Source organism: Clupea harengus, chromosome 9 (genome assembly GCF_900700415.2).
Source record: "Clupea harengus chromosome 9, Ch_v2.0.2, whole genome shotgun sequence".
Classification (NCBI taxonomy): Eukaryota; Metazoa; Chordata; class Actinopteri; order Clupeiformes; family Clupeidae; genus Clupea; species Clupea harengus.
Genome location: NC_045160.1, coordinates 11,406,425 through 11,426,390, shown reverse-complemented (window position 1 = coordinate 11,426,390; position 19,966 = coordinate 11,406,425). Strand labels below are relative to the sequence as shown.

At 42.8% G+C, this 19,966-nt stretch overlaps 4 protein-coding genes across 6 annotated transcripts in view; 2 read left to right on the top strand and 2 right to left on the bottom strand.

Annotated features, from left to right (window-relative positions):
- xaf1 (XIAP associated factor 1) overlaps positions 1-1,372 on the top strand; it is a 2,515-nt gene extending 1,143 nt beyond the window's left edge. Inside the window, exons 4-8 of the mRNA XM_031573393.2 lie at positions 1-98; positions 306-373; positions 455-649; positions 804-876; positions 973-1,372. The exon at positions 1-98 is cut by the window's left edge and continues 134 nt beyond it. Of these exons, the coding sequence (XP_031429253.1) occupies positions 1-98; positions 306-373; positions 455-649; positions 804-845 (403 nt within the window). The 3' untranslated portion in view covers positions 846-876; positions 973-1,372. The remainder of the gene's footprint in view (positions 99-305; positions 374-454; positions 650-803; positions 877-972) is intronic.
- A 63-nt stretch (positions 1,373-1,435) lies between these two features.
- LOC105901400 (F-box only protein 39) lies at positions 1,436-4,022 on the top strand. The gene is made up of 3 exons (XM_012828845.3): positions 1,436-2,847; positions 3,418-3,594; positions 3,693-4,022. The coding sequence occupies exons 1-3, from the start codon at positions 1,687-1,689 to the stop codon at positions 3,819-3,821; spliced, it is 1,467 nt and encodes a 488-aa protein (XP_012684299.2). The 5' UTR covers positions 1,436-1,686; the 3' UTR covers positions 3,822-4,022.
- Positions 4,023-4,032: 10 nt separating this feature from the next.
- On the bottom strand, positions 4,033-7,195 carry tekt1 (tektin 1). The gene is made up of 8 exons (XM_031573391.2): positions 6,908-7,195; positions 6,448-6,638; positions 6,158-6,323; positions 5,937-6,065; positions 5,554-5,700; positions 5,052-5,277; positions 4,585-4,781; positions 4,033-4,322 (listed from the first exon to the last, which is right to left on the bottom strand). The coding sequence occupies exons 2-8, from the start codon at positions 6,635-6,637 to the stop codon at positions 4,163-4,165; spliced, it is 1,215 nt and encodes a 404-aa protein (XP_031429251.1). The 5' UTR covers position 6,638; positions 6,908-7,195; the 3' UTR covers positions 4,033-4,162.
- Positions 7,196-8,249: 1,054 nt separating this feature from the next.
- On the bottom strand, positions 8,250-19,142 carry inpp5ka (inositol polyphosphate-5-phosphatase Ka). 3 transcript variants are annotated; one of them, XM_031573390.2, is made up of 14 exons: positions 18,840-19,142; positions 18,265-18,347; positions 15,999-16,103; positions 15,675-15,783; positions 15,139-15,255; positions 14,764-14,939; positions 14,309-14,420; positions 14,087-14,196; positions 13,835-13,861; positions 12,551-12,797; positions 12,221-12,358; positions 11,710-11,793; positions 11,510-11,614; positions 8,250-9,513 (listed from the first exon to the last, which is right to left on the bottom strand). In XM_031573390.2, exons 2-14 carry the CDS (start codon positions 18,336-18,338, stop codon positions 9,433-9,435), a joined length of 1,485 nt encoding a protein of 494 aa, XP_031429250.1. In that variant the 5' UTR covers positions 18,339-18,347; positions 18,840-19,142; the 3' UTR covers positions 8,250-9,432. The 3 variants fall into 3 exon arrangements, with proteins under 3 accessions (XP_031429250.1, XP_031429248.1, XP_031429249.1); XM_031573388.1 differs by lacking the exons at positions 18,265-18,347; positions 18,840-19,142 and adding an exon at positions 16,731-17,385; XM_031573389.1 differs by lacking the exons at positions 13,835-13,861; positions 18,265-18,347; positions 18,840-19,142 and adding an exon at positions 16,731-17,383.
- Positions 19,143-19,966: the final 824 nt, after the last annotated feature.

Below are 19,966 nucleotides of genomic sequence, written 5' to 3'. Positions count from 1 at the left end.
CCTGAAGGACCAGCTCCATCACGCTCAGACCTGTTCTTCTTCAGCAGCGGGAGACACTGCAAGTCATGTGCAGGAGGCCTCAGCTCACAACACAAAGAGTTAAGAATAGATTCGGTTTGTTTTGTCATTGTGTCAGGTACACATGATGTCATAGTTTAGTTTAGCTAAGATGTTGATAGTTGTGTTTTTAATCCACAGATGAAGAAATTGATTGCCGTCTAAATTCGATACAAACAGTAGAGTTTGCAAAGGTGAATATTCAGTTTTGTATGCAGCCCATTTATTACTTTATCATTTGTTTTTAGAACCAACTCTAGCTCTTTGCTGGGAATGCAAAGGGTATTTTCCATCAGAAGACCTGGGGGAGCATCTTGTAAGCATGAATTATAAAAGTTTCACGTTCATTCCATCAGGTTTCAAAACCCTCCTTTAAAGCGGTCCTCTCCTCTTGCAGCTTGAGTGCGCCTCCTCCACACCAGCCGAGGCCCAGGAGGAGGTGGAAGAGGAACAGGACTCGGCCTCGGACTCGGAATCTGGGCTCAAGCTGTCTGACGTGTTGGCAGGAAGGAGAAGGGGGGAGCTGGACCAGATCAGCACCTGCTCCATCTGCCACCTGGCCTTACCAATGGACACTCTCCGCTGGCATGAGGTGAAGAAGTCTTAATTTTTTTGTAATGACAATTTTTGGGGAAAAAGATTGGAACTTGCCGGTTCCTTCATGTTCTTTTCACAGGAATAATACAAATACATGTATGGTGAAACAGGTGTGATAAATTGACCTGGCCATTTGTTTTCTCCCTCAGAAAAAGTGCAGAATTTTTGAAAATCTGAAGTGTGTCAAATAAGACAGGCTCCACAACAGGAAGTCAAGTTCATGTAATCCACCTTCAGCATATTCACTGCCTCATATTTTTATTTTATTATTATTTGATAATGACAATGGTGAACATTAAAATGTGTTTCCTTTCATAGGAGGACACATGACTGGTGACTACAATCACTGAAAGACCACATAATGTGCCTTCCATCTGTACATTTGAGTTTTTTACTCAGTTAAACCATAGGCATAGCATAGTATGTACTGTATATCATTCTAACTCATTCTAATATTTATACACATGCACACACGCAAACACACTCACTCAATCAGATATAGAAAATGACACTATTATTGTGGGTCCCAATCTCCTAAAGTGTGTGAACATTTAACTTGATAATACATTAGAAATTAGAAATATCAGCTGGCTGTAGTAATATATCAGTCAAATTGAGAACCATATTTACAATATGTGAATAAGCCTAACAGAGACTTTCAAATAATTACATCTCAATGTTTACATCTCTGTGAAATCAATAAAGTTAATGTAAAGCCTCACTTTCCACCTTGTGATTTTTAAATCTGAAGCACTTCCTTTGCCCCACTATGAGGTCACAGGTTGTCCATTTGATGTCATAGTGACAGCATAAACCCATCATGTATGTACAATCTTTCCTGAGAAATGGTCCAAATGGTCTCAAACATCAGATAACAACCAAACCATAGCTCTAGTTGTCACAAAAACAGGTAGGTTGGGCAGACTGGATGCACCCCAATCAGTGCCTTTAGTCCACTAAATGAGTCCCCCGAGGACCATAAATCTCAGTGGAAGGTAATCACCTGTAACTTACCAGGCTTTTACTCTCTGAATGGAGTATCTTGAAGAAGTCCAGGAAAGTCTTTCAGAGGATGAAGGCTGCGACACTGATGGACATCAGGATGGGGGAGAGGATGAAATTGACAAAATGAGGAAAGAGAAGTTAGAGGAGGATAAAGAATGTGGACATCAGTCTGTGTGGGCCCATCTCCCGGACACGTGCCTGAGAGAGGTGTTTCTGTATCTCCGGGACCGTGACCGGGTGCGTGCTGCTCTGGTGTGTCATCACTGGCACCACGTGGTGCGCTCTCCCTCCCTCTGGCGGGTGCGCACCTTCAACTTCTCGGGCCGTGCGTCGCGAGCCCACCGCTCTGAGATGGACACTGCCGTCAGCTTCGCGAAGACGTACGGCGGCTTCTTGGAGGACCTGGAGATCCGCTTCTCGCACCCGATTAACTCTCTTGTGACGCGGCGCTTCCAGCAGACCATGCGGGCGTTCCTGTCCGCCCTGCGCAAAACACGGGGTCGCCTGCGCTCCCTCACCATCAAACACATGGACCTGGACCGCACGGCTTGGTGCCGCAGTGTGCGCAGCAGCCTAGTACGGAGTCTGACCTTTTACCTGCGCAGGGACGGCTCCTACCTGAACTACTTGAACTTCAGAGGGGCCAGGTTCAACCTGCAGCAGGGCCTGGAGGTCCTCGAGGCAGTCGCCGCAGCCCAGCAGCACATGCACCTTGGTCGACGTCCTGGAATCGCAGGCCTGAACATGGAGGACTTTTTCTCCCAGTCCCTCCCTGTATACAGCAGCCCTGGCTTTGCAGAGGTCATGCACAGGTTTAAGGGACTAGGTTCCCTCACGATTAACTATAGCTGCCTGTCAGACCAGCTACTGGAGGCTTTGGCGGTGGCTTGCAGAGGTTTGGACAACAGCGGATCGCTGCGTACTCTCACGGTGCGCTGTCACATCCAAGAGCCCCACAGCCAGGGGATCTGGGGGAGCTCCTGGTCCAACTTGGCTAAGTGCTGCCCTGATCTCCACGTAAACATGTCCGTGGAGCGCATCCTGAGCCCGGAAGGTCTGAGCCGCATCCTGCTGAATGAGATCCCTGTGCGAGACCTGCATCTCTCCAGCTGGTACTTCAGTGAGCAGGAGTGGAGCGCCAAACCTGCTCTGACCCAGGTGGTGCCCTGGTATCGATATAGCTTACAGGTAAGAGGGAAGCCCAAATTACTACAATAATTAAATGGACTACATGACAGATGCTAAACCTATCCTCTCATGACCACTTTAAACAAATACATAACGTATTGATAATCTAAAGGCATTCCGACTAGACTTGGTGAGATAGTTCTGATCTGCACCCCTTGCACAGATAGCAAAAATGACCCCAAGGGGTAACAGAAGAGCTCCAACAGACATCACATGGGAGTTGCTTTATATTCATTCTCCAAAGGAGAATAATTAAACATGAGTTGAGCCAGACAGACAAAGGAGAAAGGTAGTGGGTGTTGAATACAGCTTGCAGCCATGCAATTAAAAAGGTGGCTGATGAATGAATAAGGAGCGGAATTAAAAAGACTGCTCTGACGCGATGAATCAGCTGTACAGACCGCCACACTGACTGATGTAACCTGCATGCACTACTGCAATGCTTAATATGTGACTGGAGGGCTATGAAGTTAAACAACTCTAATGTCAGAGACAAACGTGATGTGCATTTAAAACATATATTGCAGTTCACATTCTGCAACTACGAATACCTGTTTTTTCTCTTAACAGAAGCTGAGTCTAGACTTGAACAACAGTCATGAAAAGGTTGACGAGGAACTAATGGAGTTGATTTTGATGTGCAAAAAGTTAGCCTACTTAAAGGTCTGGGCCTTCCTGGACATCAACTTCCTGGAGAGGCTCCTCCAGAACCGCATGGAAAAGAAAAGCATGCTCAAAACCATAAAGGTAAGAGAAGTGGCAATGACTCTCGTATAGAATGTGTGTTATGATGACATTTTACTGAGCATTCATTTCCACTGGGTGATGGTGGGCAAACTTGGCAGGTGCGAATCTACACAAACAAGTATGAGACCCAGGAAGAGGATGAACAGCTGGATGAGATTCTCCTGCGCTACAGTACACTCATAGACTCAGAGCTCAACTACTTTGCCATCTCCTACCCAATGCTCTAACAACAGACAGTACCAGCCTGAGCTCTGGAGCCCATTACAGCTACACTCATGTATTAGCTGCTGGCTTCTGTAGCAGTAGGGTATGCATGAGAGATGTTTTTAGAAAACGGTATATATATTTCATGGACCCCAATTCACACCTATGTGTCCCGTGCTATAAGAATGTAAGATATTGTGCAGGAATAAAATGAAACAAAACCACAAGACCTTACTTTTTTTTTCCTAGTTTCATGATGCATTATCTGCAGAACTTTATTGTGGTAATTCACATCTATGTAAATAGAACCTCAGCATTGCTTTGTATGCTGAAATAGTGGGCCACCCCCTCTCATGAAGCCTTCTCAAAAGTTGTGAATGAAAATTGGCAGGTGTAGCTGGGTGCAGATGACCTCATCAATGTAGAGGGAGTGGGACTTGATCTGGATCTCCTCCTCCAGGGCCAGCTGGCTTCGGGCCAGAGCACGTAACTCCATCTCTGCCTCAGACTGGGCCTCCTTTAGGCTGATCCCAGGATGAGGATGAGAGCAGATCAAAGTTTTAACAGATTAAATCTGGATTACTCATGTCCATGTAAATGTAACAGAATTTGTAAATACATTTTGTGGGTATTTATCATTATGTATAGTCATGATGTTTCTCAACCATATCTGTTGGATAGGTTTTTTGAATAGGACAACTACATGTACAACAAATCCAGTAGCACAATCACACAAGTATATATTCTTCATTTTTGTTCTCAAGAACTTTCTCATCCTTTGCTCACCTGTTGATTTGGCTGATGAGCTTCTGGACCTCTGAGAGTAGCTGGGACTGGGCTGAGTCGTGACACAGCTCCACATTGGGTCTGAGGCTACGGGCGGTTAGCCGAGCCTGGGCCACCTTCAGAGGGCCTTGTTTATCCGCTATGGCCACATGCAGATCCTCCAGGTTCCTCTCCTGGCTGGCTAGCTCAGCCAATACCTTATGGAGAGAATAATATTTATAAACCACAGCAGAAGTTAATTACAACAAGGGTTACATGACACTGATGAAAAAGAATAAATGCTTCTCTCATAGCACTGAATACTTTCAAAAATGTTATTTATGAGTTATACTTCACGTGTTGAATAACAGTAAAAGGGTTTCCTCCCCTGACTTGAAGGTGTTACAACAAAAAGTGGTCTTTGTGGTTCAGCTAGTCTTGTTGTGGTGACACAAAAGGGCGAGTAGTGAAATCTGTTATATTTACACCTTGCTGAGGTGGTCCTCCAGCATGGCTTTGGAGCTCTTTATCCTCTGCACATTCATCTCCAGAGCGTTACCCGTGGCCTCGTGCTGCATGGACATATCAGTGGCAGTCTGCTGCAGCAAGCTCTCCACCAGGGACCGCAGAGACACGGAGTTGGTCCTCTGCTTCTCCGCTTTGCAGATATTAATGTCAGAGAAGGTCTCCCACTCGTCTGGTGTTACGGGGTTACTGCAGACAGTGAATCCAGCGCATAAAGATTTGGTAATGACATGGTGTTTTAGAGAGCAGTCTAGTAGAATAAAGGTCTGCATGTAGATATATTGGTACCATTTCTGAGTGAATTGGTTTCAGTATTACTCTCATACAAATGATGTGCAACCTCACCTCAGGACACACTTACCAGTGGACTCTGACTGACCCCTACAGGCTACTGGGGTACAATGCCACAGAATTACTACAACAATATCAGTAGTGCGAGTTTTGCATGGGGATGCTTCTTTTTACCTTGCTAGACTGGTCTCAAACCCTGCAGCTCCGCATTCAATCTTTGGATAGGTGCTGGTAAGGATGGTGCAGAAATCATCAATCTTCTCTGCCTGAAATTTATCTTGCATATCCTTCTCTAGGTAATACTTTGCTGATCGGTTGAGCCTGGAAATGCACGAGATGGCATGACAAAATGGAGAAGACATACCAACACAATACTCTGACTACGGTTGGTAAAAATGTTCCTAAATTTTGACAGGCGAACGCATCAGCAGAATGAACATCTTCACAGGTTAATAGAAGAAAAAACGTGAAATGAACAATTTCATGCTGCACAAAAATGCGAATCATACTGTGCTACTACACAGATAGCTCATTCAGCCAATATCCTAACCCTTCACCTGATCTGCTCAATGGTTTGCTCCAGAGTGCGCTGCAGGAGCGCGGCTACACCTTCAATCACCTCCTTCTCTCTCATCAGCTCTTGTTCAACCTCGTCATGCACCAGGTCAATCCCCACTCGCTTCTCTCTGGAACGGTCAGGTGTTTGTTTAGGTGAATGGGTTTCCATTAGGGCTGTAGCTACATCAGACAAGTATAATCATTTTCAGGTCTGGCTCACCTCTCGACGAGGCCCTGCATGGTGACTCTCAGGGGCTCGGAGCAGCTCTCCAGGGCTCTATGCACTCTGCTCTGGCAGGTTATTAAGTTCTCAGTCTCATGCACCACTTCATCCAGCTTCTTGTCTAGCTCCAGTTTCCAGAATTTGATGTCATGGATTCTCTGTTCTTTATAATTTAAAGCAAACGTGGTACATTATGTATGAGCCTATTTTTAATCAGTAGCAATATATCATTTCTGTTAATGGTGGAAATGCTTGGTGTGTTAAAGGCAAAAAAAGAAGTTGCTTACCCAGTCTTTTACTGGCCTGCTCTTGCATGCGTTTAGTCGCCCTGTCACATTGCTCCATCAGTCGCTGTGAGTCCGCAGTGAGAAGCTCAGAACGGATTCGTTCTGATTCTGCATTCCCATAATGAACATCGTTAGCGTGCTTCCACTCGCGGGGTAGGAACTTTGGAGGAGGTTCTCTCAGCCTGGACATCCTACAAAATACATTGTCACACCAGCACAAAGATGGAGTACGTAAGGTAAGGTAAAACTGAACTAAACACGTTAAGGTAGCGTTAAGACAAAGATGATCTAATTTAGCATAGCATATTTCAGTAGGCCTATGATACCAATCTAACAAGACGTCCACGGGTCTCTGAATCAACTGAATCAACAGTTTTTAGGGAAAGGAATCCTTCTTTTAATTTAAATAAGGCAATGAACGAAACCTATTTGTCTATAATAAAGTGTTTAAACAACCTACCTGATCACAACGGATTATCAGTTGTGTAACAGCGAAGTTTTCTGCTGTTATGTGTCTACAATGTTACTATCGGCATTTGGCTAAGCGTTCCAGGGCAGATAAACAAACGGTTGTCACGGTAACGCTTGCTAACGCAGAGAGGGTGGATTCTTCAGGCCTACATATGACATCATCATTGTTTATTCAGGGAGAATTGACTGAGCACAGGGCTCTTTTGCAGCAATTCCCTGATTGAGGCTACATAGTACAGAAGAACAATACATAAACAAACCATAACAAAACAAAACAGACAAAATAAATTTAAAAAAAACACATTAAACAACTCAGAAATTAAGTATAAAAAAAAATAATAAAATAACATAAAGTAAAAAAATTAAATCAGAGAATCATTTAAAACAACAGCATTGAGGCAGATCTTTATTATCTAAAAGGCTCTTAAATGGGTTGACAGACAAATACTTGGTTAATTTCAACTCCACTTGAACAGTGTTCCATTTATGGGAAGCAAAGAACTTAAAAGCTATTTTACCTATATTAGTTTTTGTAAGGGGGATTTCAAGGGAGATGAGGCTCTGTGACCGTGTATTATGACAGATGGATTTTAATTTTAAAAGTGACATGAGATAATTAGGCAGTTTTCCCACTAAGGCTTTATAAACACATAAAAGACAGTGTTTTTCCCTCCTGTCTGCTAGAGGGGACCAACCAACATTCTTGTATAAGTTACAGTGGTGGGTCCTGAAAGCATCTCCTCTAACAAAGCGAATAGCACTATGGTAAACAGAGTCCAAGAGTTTTAAGGTAGAGGGTGCAGCATACATGTAAACAATGTCACCATAGTCAAGAACTGACAAAATTGTTGATTGCACTATTTTCATTCGGTTTTCAAAAGTAAAACAAGATCTTATAATAATAAACTCCCGTTTATTTTAATTTTAAATTTGATCTCTGTGTTTATAGGCAATAACTAAAAGGCCTACGCTTTAGGCTGCTTGTCCCAGATTCAGTAGGCCTATGTTAAACTTAAGTTCATGTTTACATATGAAAAAATATAATATATCTTTTTTTTCCCAATAAATATTGAATATGTCCGGCCATCGACTTGGACGCAGTTTTAAATTTGGGCCCTCTGTGTATTTGAGTTTGACACCCCTGCTCTACTGAGTCAACATGCTCACGTCTCCACAGGCTCTTTGTCAGCTGACAGACCATCCATTTATATTCATATCTATCATTTTGTTATAGTTCATTTGTCAATGTTCTCGATGGTTTAGGCAGAGGTTGAGGTTGAATCACTGGAGTCCCTCAACGTGTGAACAGATACAATAGATGGAAAATGAAATGCATTCAAATGGTTTATTTTCGAACATAATTAAAGGCGAATTGTTGCTATGAAAGATGCAGCTGCAGATGATAAAGCCAAAGATATGACAAAGATGAAAAACACTTTTTATTTAGGTCTATGTACTTCCATATTGACAGAAATAAGAGCTTCCGTTGCTGAAATTGTGATGAAAATGAGTATTACAGCAGTCCCGTAGTGACATCATTTCCAACACTCGTGTATGCATATTTAATAAATCTGATTAATTAACAAGCGCCAGGCACATGTTAGGCCTACTTGTTTAAAAAGTGTACTGCTAAGTAGGATTTGTTGTCAAAGCATTCAATCTCACGTCTGTTGCGTTGTATATTTAATGTATTTTTAATACGGTTGTAATTTGTTTACACTGAATGAGACAGGGGAGAGGCATAGGAAATGCACTATTTGGAAACCATTTTTATATATGAACCCACTGTAAATCTATATGTTTTTAAACCTCTTGACAACAAAACTACTTACCGTATTTCACTTTTTAAGATAACTCATTTAACAGTTTATGTGTTCCAGACACCAGTTAACTCGGACCATAAACAAATAAATATATCATTTAAAATATTTTCGAAAAACAACCATCGTTGCCATAAGCAATGACTAAAATATATATCTGTATATTTACATTTTTTCAATAGCACATTTAAACGTTTGTAAAATTGACCTGCTGAAACAAGACCAAATTATACATTGAAATTGAAATGACAAAAGGACTACGAAATTGCGCTTAAGCAACAGATCAAGAAAGATACATTATCTGAGCATATAGAATATCAGTTATACAGTACTTCCATTATATTCAATTAACGACACTTACAATCTCAAAAATAACTGTTTAACCATATAATCCTACAGGCAACCGCTGATGGAAAAGATTTCAACTTATAACTCCTACTGAATCTTCAAAAATAATCCTACACAAACATTTCTATCAAAGAGTCAAGAATGTTAAGGCAAACTGTACGTGCTATCTCAAACTACTTATTGTAACCATTTGTGTAACTGAAATACAACATGTTAGCATTGTTGATAAAAAACTAATTTTCTTTAAAATGCACTTGTTCCCAGTAATTGCTGGGTTGCCCAGCCCGAGGACACACCACAGTGATGACTCTGAAAGAACATGTGGGTTTCCATGGGATCGTCTCGTTCAACTGGATACTGCTTGGTCCAATTCATTGACATTCTCAGGCACCAAACCCTCTTCTATAGCTACTCTGGACTCCTGCACCTGTATGGAAGATGTTGATAATGTTCTCTTCAGCAAACATATACATTAACAATATACTACCCACACACATGCTAGTACCCCAGTTGATGGAATTTGACTTGCATGCACTAAGCATTTACATTTAGATTTCTTAATTTGGCAGACGCTTTTATCCAAAGTGACTTACAAGTGAGGAACAACAATCAAGCTTTAATAATTAGGAGACCTTTAAGTAAGCACTAAGTACTTTTTCTTACTCAAAATGACAATGCAAGGAGATCAGGTAATGAAATGCATAGTAAGTGTGAGTTAGGCATGTTAGGGTGTTAGGAAAGGAGGTGCTTTGGAAGAGATGAGTCTTCAACAGATTCTTGAAGATAGAGAGGGATGCCCCTGCTCTGATAGCATTTGATAGCTTGTTCTACCATCAGGGAACCACAACTGAGAACAGTCTGGACTAAGACTGTCTTGTGTGCAGGGATGGCAAGGCCAAACGATGTTCCTCAGAGGAATGCAGTAGGTGAGAAAGAGCATAAGCCTGTATGATTGAGTTCAGGTAGATGGATGCAGACCAAAACTCAGACTCTGTAGGACAGCATTAGTGAACTGAATTTGATTCGAGTGGCGTGTCCGCATTCTAGACCATCTGTAAGGATTGCACTGTGCATGCTGGGAGACCCGTTAGAAGGGCATTGCATAAGTGGAGGAGGGAGGTAACCATGGCCAGTACCAAGAGTTGTGTGGCATACCGAGTCAGGTATGGCCTGATATTTCTTATGTTGCACAGTGCAAAGTGGTATGACTCGGAGACAGATGCAGCATGGTCAGATAAGGATAGCTGGTCATCAATCACACCCAGGATGACAGCCAGTTTTTTGCAACCTTGGTTGGGGTGAGAGGACTGAGCTGCCCTAGGGCCTCGGTCATAGACAACAGAGCTGTTTCAGTGGAGTGGCCACTCTTAAAGTGGGGGTTAGCCAAGCCTGTATGCATGTGTGATTGCTGGCACAATGGTGGGAGATGTGGCTTGGAGGAGGTTGGCAAGAATGGGGTTCAGCTAACAAGTAGTAGGGACGGCTTCAAGTCAGTAGCCGAGTTTTGATACCTCGCTCTCAGTGAGAGGGGTGGATGCACCATTGGCCTAGGGAGACAGAGAAAAGAGAAAATAGGACTGCTATATGTGAGGCTTTTTGGCCTCTTGCCCTCAGTTAATGAGCTGAGTGAGGGAGGCGGTGCGCCATTGACTTTGAGGAGGCATGTAGAGGGACTGCTACATGTTTTGGCTTGCAGGTGCCCTGCCCTCAGTGAGACGGCTGACCAGGGAGAAGGACGCACCCTTAACCGGGGGAGTCTGGTTGTCTCTGAGAGGCACGTCGTTTTCTCTCTCAACAGCTCTGAGTTCTGTAGGCAGCTTTTGGATGGTATCGGTGAGACATGGGCGAGGCTGGTTAGAGTAGAGTTAGAGTTAGACACAGGCTATCCAGACATGAGCTCAGTGTTGAGGAGAGAGACTCTGTGGCACCACTGAGCTCTAGTGAGTAATATGTGTTAAGAGGAGGTAGAGCAGTGGTGACCACTGAGGAAAAGTGTGGGGGGGGGGGACAAGACCAGAGGTGGTGGAACAGAGGCCTTTTCCAGGAGGTGAACTCCATACAGTGAACTGAATGACATAGTGTTCAGAGAGGAGCAGTAGTGTGACCGTTAGGCTGTCTGTGACACAGTTTCGTCTGAGAATTTGGTGAAGTTCTTTGCAAAGTTTGTGAGTCGTAGGGCTGCAACCCTGTTTTAAGTACAATGAGCATATCAGGGACAAGAAGTCTGCAAAGCTAGTATTGTCTAAGTGGATGTTCATATCACTTAGGATGAGTAGCGGACAGCCATGTTGAAAAATGGAAGGCAACTGTCTAGCTTATCCACAAAATCACCCTTTTTCCCTGGTAGATGGTAAAGGACAACAACAATTAAACACAAAAATCCTGAACAGTCTTTAAGCCAAAGCATAATGAACTGGACTGACCTTAAATGGTTCACTGATTCCCACAATGCACTGCAAATGGCTGCTGAAGTAGCAGAGTATGCATTCACCGCCAAGGACCGGAATCTCATCTTTGCTCACATACACCTGTGGTCATTGATTCCACAAAATCCAATAATTTAAATACAACTTGTAGAAACACAAACAGAACACAAACATCTTAACGTTCTTAACTACAATACCTGTACACGCTCATCATTAAGAGAAACCTGGTCATCCTTCACCCAGGTGTAGGTAATGTAGTCCATTGTGCTCTTGAAACCAACCTAAGTGGGGATATAATCATTCATAAAATACAAGGATAAACAGGTGATAAAGTGTAGCAATTCACTAATAGATAACTTTCCATTGTGCAACATAGTTTATTCAATATAGTAGTGGAGTAAAGGCACCAACATTTGGGGCTATCGCGCTGTTCAGGGCCGCATAACACAGAAATCCATGTGTGGAAAAATGGCCTTGTTGATATTCATTCACTTTATAACAACTTTAATACATCATCATCATATACAATAAACTCAATTAAATTATATATAGATGTATAGATATAGGTGTATAGATGTATTGTACTGTGATGGTGCAGCACTGTGCCCCCACAACAAAAACTGGTTTTATGGTTTAGGTTTCTATGTTTTTAGGTTGTGTTACATTTTTGACATCCCAGCCCAGATAGAGGAAGTGGAGATGTGAAACCTTATAAAGGCCAATCCAGTCCCAGGCACTGGAGGGGAAAGGCTGCAAGATGGTGTAGGTTGCCATAGCATCGAAGTCCGCACTCCAATCTCCCTCAGCACTCACATGGACGAGCGGGGTGTTGTGCACCTTCCTCAACTGGGTGACAGAGTTGAAAGAGTTGAAAGAGTTGGGAGAGAACTATTAATGACACATTAAGGGTAGGCCTGGCCTCAGCATGTTTACAGATGTCTGAACCACTTCTTCATTGCTGCTTAATGGAGAGGAAATCTGTATAAATCAATCAGTCAATCAATCAATTTAGAGTGTCAGAGTGTACAACTGTCTAACCTCTAGTTGGAAGATACCAACGACAGGCTTGTGATCGCTGACGCCATACTCCATGCTGGATGTATAGAGGTCCTGTTTCACCTTCAGGGGATAATTCTCGTCTTCTTCCCCTGGTGCCGAGGCCTGCTGCTGGGCCTTCTCTGAGCCTCCCGCCTCATCGTCTTTTCCCTCATCCTGGGTGGAAGAATCATCTGACTTTAACCGCCAAAGGATCCTGTCAGTCCATGCTGGCTTTCTCTTCTTGCCACTAAACAATCACATGGAGACAAGAGGAGAGTTCCCGTAAGAGGCTTTTCATTTCAAGTGAGGCAACAAGCCAAGTGACAAATACAATGGGCACTGACACGAAAAGGAACATCAAATTAAATATATATGTCTATATATACACACACCCAGAGGCACAATAGCAGGTGGTATATCACTAATTCTAATCCCTACCCACACACGATACACACACGCACACAAGGGGTAAGTTATTCAGGAAGAGAGGCTTAGATATGTGTGGGAAAGATGGGCAAAAGAGGGATTAGCTGGGCTGCAAACAATATTCCTCACCTGCTTAGCTAAACTTTTGAAACAAACTTTTAGAAACATTTGATGACATTTAATAGGACACATTAATATGAAATGTAGGTTGGTTAAAACCTCTAAGGAATGGGAACAGCTAGACGGTAGGGACATGCATGAGTTTCTGTGGAGCGTATTATTTTGGATGGAGTGACAGCTAAGCTATTGGCAGTGAGCACTGTTTTTAAATGGTTCTTCAAAGTACAAATTCTAAGGCTGCGATTTACTAAAGCCCAAGGCATTTGCAAAAAATCCCATGAACAATACCAAGCCTGATGATTGGCACAAACGGCACAGTGTGACCAATCTAAGGTTTGATGTCGAAATGTCTGAGACTTTCTGCACTAAGGGTGGTATTTAGTAAATCCAGCTCTAAGGTGAGTGGTTTAGCTGGTCTTAATTGCAGTCCTATGCAGATTGCAGTGCTTCACAATCACATACCACTGCATTTCAGTGATTATCAAGCATACTTAAAGAATAAAAACCTCCAGGGCTGTAAATGTCTATCAAATTTCAGCTCAACTGCAGAGGCACGTGCAGCAAAAAATATATCATCTGCAGCGACGGGCACAAATCAGGTTCTCATTACAATCAGCCAGAGAGCTCGACCAAGCTGCATCACACCCTCAAACATTCCTGGGGAGTGGTGGAAGGGGATCTAAGGGAGGGCTAGCGGAGGGGGTGCGCATAAGTGGGACAAATGGTTTGAACTCTTACTTAAAACCCAACCATGTTCTCTGTAGTCTGTAAAGGTCAAACAGAGGACAGGTGATGCTTACTAAGGGAGACATGGCTGGAAGAGGGAACACCATAATCAGACTGCAAATCAAAAACATGCATAACATAGGTAATGTAACCGCTTTTTTTGTTCCCCCTTACAGCACTCGGGGGACAAGCAACTTACTGTGTTTCAGTGTGTGTGTGTGTGCGCACTGGTGTCTAAGGGTACGGGGTGAACTTGATAACTACCTGGAGTCATAGTTATCAGAGTGCAGGTCAAATTTATAAGTCGGCTGAAAGTCGAGCGGCCCCTCTTCAAACTCCTGAAGGCTAGCTGCCTGCCGTTTCATCATCGTAAGCTGATGAAATCGCAAACAGGCACATGCACAAATTAAACAACATCAAAACGAACTGCAACGAACACAGTCCAAAACCATTTTTTTGTTTGTTTTAAATTAAAATGCTGCAAACCTGGTCCTTGGACCACAGGAGGTTAAAGCGCTGGCTGTTGATGCAGGTGCGTAAAAAATGCATACCATGGTCGGCTATTCGGAAATTCAAATCCCCGAACCAAAAGACCACTCTGAAAAGAAGAAAGATGTATCTAACAGGATGTGATTTAATACCTACACGCTAAGTTAAATGAGGCATCCTCTGCATAGTCAAGTAAGCGTACAGCTCAAACACATTCACACATAACTGATGTTATGGATAAAACGTGCCCTGCGCTACTTCTGGAGAACAACCACCTTGTGGATTGTAGTTGGAATACCACTCAAAAAAGATGTGTCTCTTGTACAAAAATGTCTGTGAGGAACTGGAATAGCTGAATACGTTAGATCATGGTATTAGGATAGTTCCTAAAGAATGACAGATCCCCATACAGGACTAACTACCAATACTTTGGCTGGCCTTTGTGTACTGACTTGTGGTCGCGGATATTCGGGGTGTCCTTTGAGTTAAAGGTCTGATTATCCAAGATGTATTCAAACTCGTCCACACGCTGCGAGGCATAGTTCATGTGGGCGGCCAGGTGGCAGTTCAGGAAGCACAGCATGTGGCCGTAGAAGGACAGACGCATGGAGACACCTCCCTTGTTTCCCTGAGGCATGCATGCGAGCACAAGAAAAACAACTCATCATATGCTCTCTCTCTTGTATGTTGGCCAGTTCAGTTTAGTTTTATTCGTGAAGAAATGTGTAATTCAAAATGTATTGTCATTGATATGAGTGTGTTGTGGTTTTCAAATACACTCACGCAATACCATCTTTTTACCGGACAGCAATGAAATCTAGCCTTACCCAGTAACCAAACATGCCCGTACGAGTGTAGGAGACCTGGATGTTTCGGATAAAAGGGACATGTTCCAGGCGGCAGAAGAACAGTAGAAGGAGGCCCTGCATTCTAATGGAGGACACCTGGAACAGGCAACGTAGAACACATCATAAGAATAAGGCCTAAAGTTCTCCACAATGGCCCATTGTTCTAAGCATGGATTTTCTACGAAGTTTCAGGAGCAAAAATTCTCCCTCAAATAAACACATCCAACTATGCCACATTACGTAAATGCCTACACACTAACAATAGGCAACTAAGCTGATTTTACTGCATGACAATATTTAAGCTCTCTGCCCTCCTCACCTCCAGACACCCTTGTGATCGACTAAAAGACCATTATCCATTAGAATGTTGCTTGCACAAGCATGCCCCACTTTTGCATGTTCCTTCTCGGTGAAAACAATGCAAATCTCAGTGTATTTTCCGCAATGTTAGTAACGATAAAAACAGCCTGAAAAACAGCTGAACAGTGGTAATAAGGAAAGGAGTGGACCTGCACCTTTACATAGCCCAGAGGGGCCAGGGTGTTCATAAAGAGATGGCTCCATGAGTCATCAAAGGCCAGGTCGGCCACAAACTTCAGAGGGGCAGCTCTCACCTCCTGGAGTCTGAAAATACAGAGGATGTTTTCTTACTTGGGGGAGAACATGCGCAGATTTACAGGTTTATATTACTTGATTTTACTGCCAGTGAAATTTTTTTGTTAAAGTATACCACTTAAGTATTTTAGATATTTATAGTCAAAAGAATAAGTTGCTGGCAAAGGGGGCTTTGTCGGAATGAATGGTACGTCTCAGCTTTGAGCCACTGCTCTGAGACCCACCCAATCACATAAAGGTCTGGAGTCTTTGGGGAATGCAGTTTGAGCAGTGAGCTGACGTCTTCTGGTGGCTCTGCTGTCCCCACATTCCATGTGACCATATGCAGCCTGAAGAATAAATAAGAATGAAAACACACACACACACACACACACTTAAGATAAAAAACAACTATAGACATCTGTCAAATTAATTATCAGAATAAAATTGTATATATCCAATCAAATATGAGGATGTCTGTCCAAATTGACAATCTGCCACAGTTTCTGATGAAATGCTTAGCTAAATACCTATCCAAAGTATGCCTAAGCCAGGCTAAGGCTGTCTTTGTCCTCACATAACTATCCAATGTAACAAAAAGCTCCATTTAGGATAATGAGGTCAGAGAATAACAAGTGTAGCATAGATTAAGATCTGAAACAACACAATCCACTTGGTCTGATCGGGTTTCAAAGAACCAGATTATAATCTGCCCAAGGGGAGGGAAAGGAACTTCATCACAATGCCAGAAACCAGTCTAACAAGTGGCACACACTCACAAAATGTATATGCTCGCATATTATGCAAAGACATTATAGGGAGTGCTCACAGCAGTCATAGTGAAGACAATTACCTGAAAACACATCCCTAATATTCTGCAGTGTGAACCAAAACTGATTGCATCTATACATTCTCAGTAAACACAGACAAGCTTGTACAGATAGACAGAGGAGTCAGACAAGAGCACAAGAGTCAACCTGAACTGATCTTTCTTCGGTTTGGATGCCCTCTTTCCACAGACAAGCAAAGCCCCCTCTAACGTCTTCCTCATCTCAGCTTGCAGCTTGCTATCGGCCTCCAGGTCATCCACGCATGTCATGAGCTGGGCAACACGATTGCGCAGGTGCATATGACTGCCACTGGACTGCGTGTTTGTACTGGCCACGCTGTCTGCACGCACCCGCATCTTGGCCTCGAAATAACGGGCAATATCCTCCATGGTGTCAAAGTGGTGTATCAGTGAGAGAAGAGTTAACGCACAGCCAGTCTTCAGCTTCCACAACTCAGAGCAGGTTCCTCCTTCTGTGCGTTAGCCCAATTTGAGTACTTTCAATTGCCGTGGACTAGTCTCGCTCACTTTAGTAAACTGCTAAAAAACTATAATCCATGCCTCGGTCATTACAATAAAAGCCAATCAATTCTGCTTCATTTCTAACACTAATGTGTCGAAATTGTCAAAAAAAAGGGACAACCCCGTTTGATTTTTTTCTCTCCTCCAGCTACGGCTGAGACACTTCCACACAGTGACGAGGTGAGGGAAATTTTCTGGCAAACACACCAAGCTCAGAGTCTATCCTAAATGTGAAGGGCTTTGGGGGTGGGCTGGGTTTTTGGTAGGTGCAAGTGTACAGCTTATGCGAGTAATCTGGCTTGGAAGGGGGGGGGGGGGGGGGTTACATGACATGTGAGCCTCTGCACAATCCCAGTGTAGAGCAGACTGACCCCTCAAAAATCAGTATACTGCTCACATGACTACAGTATAGAGTTCCTGGCGCAATAAAATAAAATCACATGCAAATACAACACAGAGGGTGGTTAAAACTTAACCAAGTCTGGGTTTTGAAAGAACACCACAATAGAGCAACAATGTCTGCATCAGGTGTTTACGACATCTGCCACACTGACAGTAAAGAGAGTGGGCAGGGTTAGTGCGGAAGCACAAGAAAAAAACACTTGATCTAGTTCAGCATATATAGGTAATGGTAAGGTATATTTTGCCATAGATGGTAAAGCATATTTTGCTATGGACTTTACTTTTTAAAAGAATCCTATCTAGCAGCACTGGTGTAGCTAACATTAGAGGGGGTTTCATTTTCTCCATTAATCCTTGAGTCAGAGTGACTCAATGGTTCCCTGGGCAAAATCTGGAAACTGACTCAAAAGCCAGCTCTTTAGCCCTTTTGGAGCTGAGAAACCTTCCCACAGTAACCTTATTTTATAAGATGCTAAATGTTTGCAATGGCTTTCATCACAGCATAAGTAACTGAGAATGTTGGGTTTCACAATAACAAAAAAGTAAAGACAAGTCTCGCCACTACCAATTTCTAACACAGGCACAGCAGTGTTATATAACACTATATATGAGTTGGTCATTGTAACCCAAATCTATGCTCAATGTGGAGTGAAAACCCTCATACTGTTTTCCAAATCAATAATAGATAAATAAATTAATACATATCAATACAAGAAATACATACCACATATACACAGTGTGAATTCTAACAGTGTTACCTGAATACATGCATGTTGCTCATACCGCCCAGGCTCATACCGCCAAGGCTGCCTGACAGGACCTCTTGCTCCATCCCCGTCCCCTGCAACATTCACATTCTGTACAACTGTGTTCGTTCAATGACACACAATCAATTGTATCTAACACACTTATTTCCTGAAAGGGCAACAACTTACTACAACAAGTTGGTAGTTGCAATAGCCCAACTGGTTATACGGACTTCAGAAACAAATGACAATGCCCTCTTATAATCATTATATGCGTACAGCTACCGTTACTTGAGAGAGCATGACATATGGTCCTTTTACATTGCGTGACGTCCAAACTAACCTTTGCTAACCTAGCTGCCAACGAAGGCTCAAAACATCAAACAACCGGGTTAGACAACAGTGTTGGAATAATTACACCTGTGTGTACCTTGGCAGCTCCGTTACCTTAACTGTGCTAATAATATGCACACACATTAAGCATCGGAGGTGTTTATACTATCAGAAGTGATCACACAGCCCCCTAGCACGAACTGCATCAACACCGTTAAAAAAAAGTCAACACAATAGATACATCACATCCATACCTAGCAAGATGAAATGGACTGTTGTTTGCAGGCTAACTTGCCAGATAGGGCTTATCCAGAAACGCTAAATGAACTGGCTTATCACGACACCAGAAACTATTTATGACTAGCTTCCCAACTGGTAATTTATCTACATAGCTATCAACACAGCAATGTTAGCATCACTGTGCACTGCCTTGTATAAGCATGGGGTATAATTGGGATTACACCTCAAGTAACTACTGGCTACAACTCTGTGCTAGCTCTCACTTCCCTCTTCAACGTTTGTTTAGGTTTCACACTTCCTGTTAAACGCAGCCCAGTCGCGCCCTCGCCTTAAAGCGACAAACTCAAAATAATATTTGCGCTACTGACCATAAAAAGCAGATGCGGTCATCACTATGCCGTTGGGCAACTTGAGCTGTCTACTACTGAAAATCTCTGGTTAGGCAGTGGACAGGCTGAGGGCGAGTTGTTGTTGGCGAGTGTTTTGGTATAACGCACCACAGTCAACCAGATAGTTTCTATCTCAGGCTCTGTTACACCTAAAATAGGCTACATCCTGCATAGTTAACAAATAACATAGTATCTAGTAACGGTACAGCATCATTTCAACTTGTATTAGTTATAGGCCTGTCAGTGCTAACATGTTATGAAGTCTACACTTTTGATACCAAGAGTATCCTTTTTTTCTGTCGCTATACCACTTAGCCTATGAGGTAGGCTACACACACAATAACCTTTACAATCATTCTTTCCCTATGGGGAAGTTCAAGCTTGTCTTGATGGACACTAAGATTTCCTTCGTTGTGTCAATTTAAGACTACTGGGCTGATCTGGTGTCTGCATCGGTGTGAAGATACACAGTGAATAAACTAATTTGCCAACTAATTAATCTGATTGATTCAAGTGATACATGGATCTGGCGGTTCGTGTTTGGATTTGGGATCGGATCTGCATTCTGGTCGGTTCGTAGTATACTGCATTCTGATTGGTTTGCAGTGTCTTATTTTTATATCATCTTTCAATATTTGAAGACCAGTTCATTCGCAACGAGACTGCAACCACCTAAAATCAGTAGGATAACTGGTTGCAACAAAGCGATCTACAACTGGAGCGTTCAGGCCAGAGCCATGTGTCTCTAGAAC

Coding starts and splice junctions, on each gene's coding strand:
- LOC105901400 (XM_012828845.3), top strand. CDS start 1,687: ATGGAGTATCTTGAAGAAGTCCAGGAAAGTCTTTCAGAGGATGAAGGC. Junction 2,848..3,417: donor GGTATCGATATAGCTTACAG/GTAAGAGGGAAG, acceptor TTCTCTTAACAG/AAGCTGAGTCTAGACTTGAA. Junction 3,595..3,692: donor GCATGCTCAAAACCATAAAG/GTAAGAGAAGTG, acceptor CAAACTTGGCAG/GTGCGAATCTACACAAACAA.
- tekt1 (XM_031573391.2), bottom strand. CDS start 6,637: ATGTCCAGGCTGAGAGAACCTCCTCCAAAGTTCCTACCCCGCGAGTGG. Junction 5,701..5,936: donor CAAACCATTGAGCAGATCAG/GTGAAGGGTTAG, acceptor GTGCATTTCCAG/GCTCAACCGATCAGCAAAGT. Junction 4,323..4,584: donor CTCATCAGCCAAATCAACAG/GTGAGCAAAGGA, acceptor TCCTGGGATCAG/CCTAAAGGAGGCCCAGTCTG.
- inpp5ka (XM_031573388.1), bottom strand. CDS start 16,972: ATGGAGGATATTGCCCGTTATTTCGAGGCCAAGATGCGGGTGCGTGCA. Junction 11,794..12,220: donor ACTGGATTGGCCTTTATAAG/GTTTCACATCTC, acceptor ATCCCCACTTAG/GTTGGTTTCAAGAGCACAAT. Junction 11,615..11,709: donor TTAATGATGAGCGTGTACAG/GTATTGTAGTTA, acceptor CAATGACCACAG/GTGTATGTGAGCAAAGATGA.